The sequence below is a fragment of the Ipomoea triloba genome, chromosome 7 (assembly GCF_003576645.1).
Source record: "Ipomoea triloba cultivar NCNSP0323 chromosome 7, ASM357664v1".
NCBI lineage: Eukaryota > Viridiplantae > Streptophyta > Magnoliopsida > Solanales > Convolvulaceae > Ipomoea > Ipomoea triloba.
This window is the reverse complement of record NC_044922.1, coordinates 5,787,043-5,797,425: the sequence shown is the minus strand read 5'-3', so window position 1 is coordinate 5,797,425 and position 10,383 is coordinate 5,787,043. Positions and strand designations below refer to the sequence as shown.

General features: G+C 31.9%; 1 protein-coding gene across 1 annotated transcript; it reads right to left on the bottom strand.

Moving 5' to 3' along the window:
- Positions 1 to 206: 206 nt before the first annotated feature.
- Positions 207 to 9,265, bottom strand: LOC116025836 (LEAF RUST 10 DISEASE-RESISTANCE LOCUS RECEPTOR-LIKE PROTEIN KINASE-like 2.4). The gene is made up of 4 exons (XM_031267197.1): positions 8,561 to 9,265; positions 7,315 to 7,971; positions 1,575 to 1,616; positions 207 to 1,439 (listed from the first exon to the last, which is right to left on the bottom strand). The coding sequence occupies exons 1-4, from the start codon at positions 9,243 to 9,245 to the stop codon at positions 352 to 354; spliced, it is 2,472 nt and encodes an 823-aa protein (XP_031123057.1). The 5' UTR covers positions 9,246 to 9,265; the 3' UTR covers positions 207 to 351.
- Positions 9,266 to 10,383: the final 1,118 nt, after the last annotated feature.

Sequence of the window (10,383 nt, the reverse complement as noted above, 5' to 3'; positions counted from 1 at the left end):
TAGCATCCTCATCATATAATTATCATATTTCTTTACTATTAAGTGATCCATGTAACTCATAAAACTCATTTATAAATGCAAGCCAAGGCTTAAGCTCACAGTAGTACACCGATCATGTGTTCTTTCACTGAAACTCACAGCATACTAATTTAATTGTTAATTAACAACATTATTGATCAAGAAAAAGATATACTTCAAAGCTAGCTTGTTCTTTCAACTCTTATCTTCATGCACTACATTATTGTAAGTCCTTTGAACCATACTTCACTAGACTATATATAATACATCAATAAAACTAAAATGTGGTGCATGAAGAACACTACTATATATAGTGCACCCAAATATTAAGTACTAGCTTATAGAAACAACGGATGAATGTTGTTCCTCGGATCTTGCAGGAGAATAGAGGTAAGGTTGAGGAGGGGTTTGTAAATTTTCTAGGTTACCTTCTAACATCTCCACAACCTTTGACATTGATGGTCTAGTTGATGGATCAGTTTGTATGCACCACAAACTAACTATTACCATCTTTCTTGCACACTCATTATCCTCTTCATTCATTACTCCATTCAATCCAAGCTCATCATCTAACACAAGCCGTGAGTAAATCCAATGTGGAAAGTATATTTTACTGTTGCGGCTAACTCCAACATCAACGTTTCTTCTTCCTCCAACCATCTCAAGAACCATCATCCCATAACTATAAACATCAGACTTGTGAGAAACTCCTCCGATGTTTTTGCAAACAAGTTCTGGAGCAATATATCCAATAGTTCCGCGCGCACCAAAGATTGACACGATGCTCTCCTTTTTGGTGCATAGCTTTGCAAGACCAAAATCTGAAATTTTGGGGAAAAAGTCTTCATCTAGAAGAATGTTATGAGGTTTTATATCCAAGTGTAGAATTCGAGTGCTGCAACCACGATGTAAGTACTCTAACCCACGAGCTATGCCTATTGAAATTTTATATAACATGTTCCATCCTAATTGACAACGGGTCAAAGGATTATTGTTATAAATGAATTTCTCAAGGGATCCATTAGGCATGAACTCATAAACAAGAGCTCTTTTTCTACCTTCAATGCAAAATCCAATTAGACTCACAATATTGACATGAGAAGTCCTACCAATACTTGCCACCTCATTGATGAATTCTTCTCCATTAGGTCTTAGTTCCTTCAAAACCTTTACTGCCACAAGGCTTCCATTGCGCAACTTTCCTTTATATACAGAGCCAAAACCTCCTTGACCAAGTTCATCCTTGAAAGAAGTTGTGATCTTCTTTACTTCTGAATAACTAAATCTTTTAAGGGCAAGGGGGCCATGGCGGTTTAAAAACTCTGGTGCCTCTTGATACTTTCTTTTAGAACAAAATGACAATTTCTTTTTAATAAAGAGTAGTAGGATGAACATGAATGCAAGGACCAGTGCTGCTCCGCCTGAGATTGAAGATAAATTGAAGTACATTGAATCAAGGTCGATTTCATTTGCTCATAAATGTAGAGAAGGTAGGAAAGTAATGTCAGTTGATGATGGTTACACGAAGGATAAAGTTAAATGTGGACAAAACTTACCTGTCACTATAACTATTCTCAGCTTTCTCTTTCTTGAGTTTCCTGTTCTCATTTTAATTAAACAAGTGAAACATAATGTTAGATCAATTCCCTTTTGATAGGTGTTAGTGCATTAGTGATGAATAAACTAATCTAGCCATAGTCCTAGTAGTAATCAAAAGAGTTTTTTCTCAAAATGGTCCCTCAACTATTGCTCATTCTCAATTTTGCATTTCGACTTTCAATTTCACCTAATGTGGTCCCTCAACTTTCAAAAACTCACCCAATTTGGTCCTCTGTTACATATTCCGTCAAATCAGTATTAAAATGGAGGGCATTTTCGTCCATTTACCTATTGTTAGCCTAATAAACATTGAGAAATAGTTGAGGGACCATTTTGAGAATAGTCAAGGGACCATTTTGGGAAAAACTATTTTGTTTATTTCATTTTTGTTTATTTTCATTTTTTAGACTCTATAAAATAAGAATTTCTATACATTTTTTTTCTTACAAATATAAATAGTTAAAATCGTGCAATCCATCCTAAAAATTTTTAACTTTTTTACAGACTTTTTCCTATCTAAATATACAAACTATTCCTATGCAGATTTACAATAAGTTTCGTAAATTTTATAAATACTCATTTTTTAAGCACCGATTAAAATAATTCTTAGTCACATCCGTAGTACTAAATATATTACTTTGGAATTTTTTTTATAAATAAGATATAATATTATTAAACTCAAATAATTAAAAAATAATGTGCCCACAACACAAAAGATTTTATGATTGACTTAAAAATTAACTATAAATTTTATTGTTGAATACAAATTGACAATTATTAAACATTATTTATAATAATTATTGTGTCTCGTGTAATATACTAAAATTATTAGGTAGGATTTTTATAATTAAGGTATAATTTAATTAAATCAAAATTATTAAAAATAATGTGTCCACATTACAAAATAAATTATACTTTCCTTAATAATTAATAATTAATAAAAAAAATAAGAAAAGGAAAACATATAAAAGATTTCATACAATATCTTAAATAATGTAAATTAATATAAAATTTAATAATTACTTCGAAATCAAATACAGAAAATATTGCAGGAAACATTGACGAGATTTTACTTTTCGGCTCACCTGAGAAGTTTATTAGAAAAATGTACCTTTCGGTCCAATATTTTCCCTACATTTTACACTCTTTGGGTATCTATGCTTGAAAAAAAATATTATTTTCAATGGTAAAAGTAATATTTAATGTGATACATAGTGATTGATTGTCTATGAACATTATAAAAAAAAAGAAAAAAAAAGAAGTATATGAGTATTTATGAAATTTACGGAACTTATTGTAAAACTTCATAGGAATAGTTTGTATATTTAGAGGGGAAAAGTCTGTAAAGAAAGTTAAAAATTTTGAGGTTGGATTGCGCGATTTTAACTATTTATATTTGTAAGAAAAAATGTATAGAAATTCTAATTTTATAGTGTCTAAAAAATGAAAATAAACAAAAATGAAATAAATAAAATAGTTTTTCCCAAAATGGTCCCTTGACTATTCTCAAAATGACCCCTCAACTATTTCTCAATGTTTATTAGGCTAACAATAGGTAAATGGACGAAAATGCCCTCCATTTTAACACTGATTTGACGGAATATGTAACGGAGGACCAAATTGGGTGAGTTTTTGAAAGTCGAGGGACCACATTAGGTGCAATTGAAAGTCGAAATGCAAAATTGAGAATAAACAATAGTCGATGGACCATTTTGGGAAGAAACTCTAATCAAAAGCATTATCTTCTAATTAAGTGAAGATCTCATTGAAAAATGATAAGTGCATCTTAGTAAAATTTTGGAACAAATTCACTTTTAGTCCTCGACTACTGTGACATTACCAAATGATAAGTGTATCTTTAGTAAAATTTTGGAACAATTCCACTTTTAGTCCTCGACTATTATGACATTACCATATTTAGTCATATTCTATTAATTTTGTCATATTACATTCCTGACTTTGAGTAACTTTCACTTTTAGTCATAGACTATTGTGACATTGCAACATTTAGTCATATTCTTTTAATTTTGCCATATTACATCCATGACTTTAAGCAACTTCCACTTTTAGTCCTTAACTATTGTGATATTGTCACATTTAGTCTTATTCTTTTAGGGTGTGTTTGGAAAGCAAGAAAATGACTTCTGGAAAATGTTTTCTGGAAAATGAGTCATTTTCCGAAAAATAATTTGATTTCCAGTGTTTGGTTGCATTCTGGAAAACTGTATTTGTGTGTTTGGTTCATTTTCCGGAAAATGAGTAGAAATTTATATTTATATATTTTTATTATTTTATTTAAAATATAAAAATATATAAACTAATAATATTTATTATAAATAAAATAAATTAATTAATTAAAAAAAAAACATGCAGGTCGCTGTTCTGGTTTCCGGCAGCCAGCCGGCGGACTAGTTTCCGGCGGAAACCAATCCGCCGGACTGAGGGAGGGACGGAGAGAGAGCCGTCCCTCTCTCAAACAAGCGAACGCGTCATTTTCCGCCAAAAGAGCCTTGTTTTACCCCGTCAACAAAAGGAAATCATTTTCCGGACTTTCAAACACACCATTAATTTTGTCATATTACATCCATGACTTTCATTTGATTGCTACAGTGTTGCAAAAATCACGCCTAGACGCTGATTAATCCCCGCCTAGGCGCTAGGCGCCGATTAATCCCCGCCTAGGCGCTAGGCGCCGGTCAACCGCCTAGCGTATCACCTTAAATGGTGGTTTAGGCGGCTGGCCGACTAGACCTCCTAGGCCACCTAGTCGGCTGATTAACTATTGTTCTTTTTTTTAATCGGTTGTTACAATATCGTTTTGAGCGAAATAACTCTAAATTGTACAAACTCTAGATATTTTTTAGGTTAATATTTATTATTTTAGTATTAACTATTAAAGTATTATATAATTTATAATTATTAGTCTTTAAAAAATTAAAAATATTTAAACAAATTTTTAAAAAATTAAAAAAAAATACACGGGCGCCTAGGCGCCGATTAATCCCTGCCTAGGCGTCCTATGCGCTAGGCGCTCCCCGAGCGCTCGTGGAGTACCTAGCGATTTTTTCAACCATGATACAATTAGTTTTTCGTTAATTTACTGTCGGAATTTACAAATAACAAAAGAAAAATCATTATACGTATTGTAACTCATATTTCGAATACATTAGAGATATCGTAAATATCAAAGGATGTAATATTGTAACTCATAGAAATATGAGTTACGATATGTGTAAGGATTTTTTCCTTTGTTATTTGTCAATTTAAGAATATCATTGTATTTCAATATCGTAACTCATATTTCAAACACATTATAAATGTCATAAATATAAAATGATGTAATATCGTAACTCATAGAAATATGTTCGAAATATGAGTTACGATATTGAAACATAGTGATATCCTTAAATTGTTATATAACAAAGGAATTTTTTTTACACATATTATAATTCATATTTCTATGAGTTATGATATTATATCCTTTGATATTCTCATATAATTTAAACTAAACAAGGTTATGTATGTAACATGATCATGATTACTGCATCACTATAAATGAAAATTCTAATTAGATATTTCCTTGGTATACTTTGCTGTTTAAGTTCAGCTCTCGGATATGATATGTAAATTCCAAAATTTTCTAAATTCCTGAAGAATAGTTATTTCTTACAGCTTTAATTTCCGGTATTTAAAGAATTAATAATAAGAACATTAACAGCATGTTTGGTTCACGGAATGAATTTTAAGAGAATAGAAATAGTATTCCATAGCAAATGGAATAGGCTAGGAATAGAATAGGAATTGTATTCTATTGTTTGGTTCACTGAAGGAATAGACTTTAAGAATGTAATTTCAGTATTTGGTTAGTTTAAGGAATAGAAATGGAATATGTGTTTTAAAGACATAAATACCGCTATACAAAAAAATTATTATTATTATCTTAATAATAATAATAATAATAATAATAATATTATTATTATTATTATTATTATTATTATTATTATTATTATTATTACGATACATAAAATAAATATAAATTATGTATGAAAATATAGAAGTTGTGAATGAATGAAGACCGAAATGCCTTTGTAGGTTGAACCACTAATTTTTTTTAATTTTTTTTGAAAAAATTCATAATTGAAGACCAAAATGTCGTTTTATTTAACAATATTTAAACTGTTTTGTTGATAAATGACCAAAAATGATCATGCCACAATAATACTAGGACCAAAAGTGTATGTTCTAAATAAAAAAAATTAAAAAAAAAAACTTAAAAGTGGATTGACACCTATAAATGTAGGTCTAAAAATGGAATTAACTCTTTAATTAATTACATTTTTAATAAATAAATATATATATATATATATAAGGGTTATAATACAAAAGCGTATTTTCAATATTATAGTATAAAAACTATTCCCAAGTACTTGGAAATAGCTAATATCAGGGGGTCTCCTAGGAATCTCATTCCCGGGAATGCTATTCCCAAGAATAAAAAGACGAACCAAACTATGGAATAGGTCTATTCCCGGGAATGGTATTCCATTCCCGACCTATTCTATGAACCAAACGCGCTGTAAGGGAAAGAGAAGGAAGAAATATGTTTTTATCAAGTTAATTATACATGGCAAATTATTTTGAAAAGTGTCACACTTGTATGAGACCGTCTCATGTGGATCCTTATTTGTGAGACGGGTCGGGTCGGGTCAAAGCAACATTAAATGTCATACTTATATGCTCAAATATAATACTAATCAGGAATACAATTTTTGTTACTTATAAGAGAAAAAGTATTACATTTTTCATAATAAGTAATGTTGACAAGTGCCCCTTACTTATAAGGAAAAATATAATTCTTTTGAGGAAAAATGTAATACTTTTAAATTGAAATGTAAAAGTATTATATTTTTCCTTAAAAGTATTAAATTTACCCTTATAAGTAACAAACAATTTATCACAATTAGTATTACATTTGAGCATATAAGTATGACATTTGTGTGTATCAGTATTACATTTTCATAATGACTCTACTCGACCCGACCCGTTTCACGATGAAACGGTCTCGCACAAGTTTTTGCCTTTCGAAAAATATTTGGTGGACTTCAATTTTATATTCTCAACTTGTACTCCCCCTTTCACAAGTTAATGATGTAAACATTTTTCTGTGGACTCATATGATGAAAATAACATATTATTGTTTGTCACATCATGAGTAGAAGGAAGTAAATTTGGGAGTATGCATACTACAACCTAATTACATAATTATATATTGAACCAGGTTGGGTCCATGACAATAGATTTGTAGATTAATAAAAATAATTCAAGTTCATAGTTCATAAAAATTACTTCAATAATTGTGCAATAACTTATAATATTGACTATATAAACTTACATTAGTGACTTTATAAACTTATAACATTTTATAAATTTGTGACTTTATATATCTGTAGTAATAACTTAATTAATCTATAGTAGTAATTTCATGAACCTATAGTAATGTTTTATTAACATGTAGTAATGACTTTACAAATGTGCTATAGTAACTTTAAGAACCCATGCTGTAGTGATTTATTTCTAAACAATAAATGTTGTAGTGATTTAATAATCTTACAATGACTTAATGATTTGAATATAAATGGGAGGAAAATAAAGAGACAAAGCAAAGATGAGTTGTGAGGAGAAGATGAGAGTGTTTACCTTTTTTACAATGAAATTTATTTTTGCTGTCTGTTGTACATTGCCCTCCTCCAAAGTAATAACAGTCATAGCACGCAGGTGAGACTTGGAATTCCAGTCCAAATTGAGAAGCTAACACAGAATTTGTTTGTTTAACAAGGATTGGAGTTGGATACAGGGTATAATTAGGAGCTTCAAATTTGGGATTCTGTGGAGACAAGGGATGTTTATAGTTCAAAGTGAAACTAAATTCTTGAGTACAGTTATACCTTTCATAATTGCCCATATCATCAGCTTGATTATAATTGCATTTCAAAAAGGGGAGGTTCAATCCCTTTGCTTCAAAATTGTGGAAGGTGATAGAAGGAGAATAGGGGAATTGGAGGGTGTAGTTTAAATTTGAGTAATTAGGGTACTTAGGGTTAAGGAGTTTCTGAAGCTTTACGTCTCCAAGGAAGATCACATACTCACCCCACTCACCCAAGACATGAGGTGGTTTCACAAGCTGAAGTTGATATGAATCTCCCCCCGTTTCCAACTGGAGTGTTGGAAATGGTTTAGCATCACAATCCACCAAAATCAAACCACAATGAGGGTGCGTGTGTGGAGCAAAAGGGAACTCCAGATAACCCATACTTCCACACAGGAATTCCTCCGCACAATTGGATGGCAGCTCATCTTCTCCATGAACAAAATTAAAAGACCGTTAAGGGGAAGAGAAAGAAGAAACAAGGATTGAAGGGTAGAGCCATAGCAGCTTTCTCCTTCTCTAACAATGGAAGAAGAGAATTATATTTCCTTGAACTCTATAAAAATTTGGACACATCTACTTCATTTATTATAGATCTAATGCAATTAAATAAATAAGCTGGTTACTTAAAAGGTAATTGATAAAAATATTGATGCCTCGTGTCAATACTTATACAAAAAATCAATTTAAAAATTAAATTAACACGGACAAAAAGAAGTTATGACAAGCTTCTTCATGCAACTGGATAATCAAATGTTGCGTTTCAATGAGGGAGAAAACACGAACTATTATAATAATTTGATAGTCAAAACTCGATTGGAGCTGCTTATAATTAGTAGATTGAATCCACAATACCCCTATGATTGGAAACCAAAAATGGCACTCCCCCTAAAAAAACTGTTATGATACATAAGAAAGTAACATGCAACATTAATATTTGAGAAGTCTTGTAAATAGGAGAAAAAGACAGAGATAAACATGGAGAAGAGTTGTGTGGCGAAGATGAGAGTGTTTTACCTTTTGCACATTGAAGTTCATAGTTTCTGTCTGCTCCACATATCCCTCTATAGTAACAATTATAGCACGCAGGTGAGACTTCTAAGTGTAGTCCGAAATGAGGGGTTAACAGAGCATTTGTTTGTTGGACAAGAATTGAAGTTGGATACAGGGTACAGTTAGCCGCAGTATCACATTTGGGGTTCTCTGGAACCAATTCACTTTTATACTTCAAAATAAAACTAAATCCTTCAGTACAGTTGCGCCTTTCATAATTGTCGATATCATCAGCTGGACTGTGAATGCATTCCAAAAGGGGGCTTGCTTCGAAATTGTTGAATGTGATAGACTGAGGATTACGAAATTGGAGGGTGTAGGTTAAATTTGAGTAATTACCGCTATCAAGGAGTCCCTGAAGCTTCGAGTCTTCAAGGAATATAGTATTGGGACCCAAGTCATTACTCAGAAGCTGATACCAATCTCCCCCCGTTTCCAACTGGATATATGGAAGTGGTTTAGCCTCACAATCCACCATAATTAAACCACAATGAGGGTGCGTGTGTGGAGCAAAAGGGAACACCAGAGGACCCACACTTCCACAGGGGAATTCCTTCATACATGGCAACTCATCTTCTCCATGAGCAAAGTATAATAAGAGAATTAAGGGAAACAGAAGGAATAAACAAGGATTAAAGGGTAAACCCATACCAGCTTTCTTCTTCTCCTTCTCTCAAACAATGGAAGAAGGAAGAGAATTATAGAATAGGAGAACAGCCAGCAGAAAGACTTAAAAGGTGGACCTTGACTTGAGGTCAACTGTTTTGTGTTGCATACTTCCACACAGAGCTGAAAGAGTAGCTTGACTTGAACCATTCCGGCCATGACTTTAGATGCTACAAACGGCAAACAACGAAGGAAATTGCCTCTCAATTTCCAACTTTGACTACTCATTAGCAGCACAGTCAAAACATATATATATATTGGGTTTATCGAGGCAAACCCCACTCCTCTTCCGAGTATGTGAGTAAAATCCTTGCCCTGTGATAAAACATATACATATATATATATATATATATATATATATATATATATATATATATATATATATATATATATATATATATATATATATATATATGTACTGTACTGTGCATAATGCGGGAGTATAAAAAACGGGTTGCATGCCACTTCTTGAATGGCTCTTCCAATTTTGTGAGCAACCAATCCTAAATTAATTCTGCTAAATCTTCTTAAATCTTAAATGGTCAAGTCAACAGAAAAATAAGGTGGGTCCATCAATGGAAATCAAAGAATTCAATTTCTCATTCATTGGCCATGCAATTACAAAACCAACCCAAAAAACACCGCAGGGACTTTTGGAAGAGCATTCCCATATGTAGATTTTATGGTTTTTTTATTTTTATTTTGTGGAGGGGAAATCATGTGAGAATTGTTATATTATGAACCAGTTCACCTTGCATTGTGGACATTGGTCTAAAAATTATGTGTCTACACATAATTTGATAATTACAAACACATAATAGGTTAATTGTGTATATACATACTTAACATATTATACAATTAACATATTATATGTCTTCAATTTATTTACAAACAGACACATAATTTGAATGTCATTTTAGAACAAGATACATGGTATAATTTGCCAGTGTGAGGGGGATAGGTCATAGGAGTGAAAAGAGAGGATTTTTTGTGGAGTCCATAAGATAAAAAAAAATATGCCACTTCATTTTTGGTGCGTGTTTTGCGCACCCGTCGTGCAAACGCTTAAAATGCAAGTTTTTTTCTTTCTTCCCCCCCCCCCCCCCCCCCCCCCCCACCGC

What these genes read in the sequence shown, in the direction of transcription:
- LOC116025836 (XM_031267197.1), bottom strand. Translation starts at nt 9,245, where the DNA reads ATGGGTTTACCCTTTAATCCTTGTTTATTCCTTCTGTTTCCCTTAATT. An exon ending in TGAACTTCAATGTGCAAAAG is followed by an intron (nt 7,972 to 8,560) that starts GTAAAACACTCT and finishes TTCATGGAGAAG; the next exon opens with ATGAGCTGCCATCCAATTGT. An exon ending in GAGAATAGTTATAGTGACAG is followed by an intron (nt 1,440 to 1,574) that starts GTAAGTTTTGTC and finishes CTTCAATCTCAG; the next exon opens with GCGGAGCAGCACTGGTCCTT.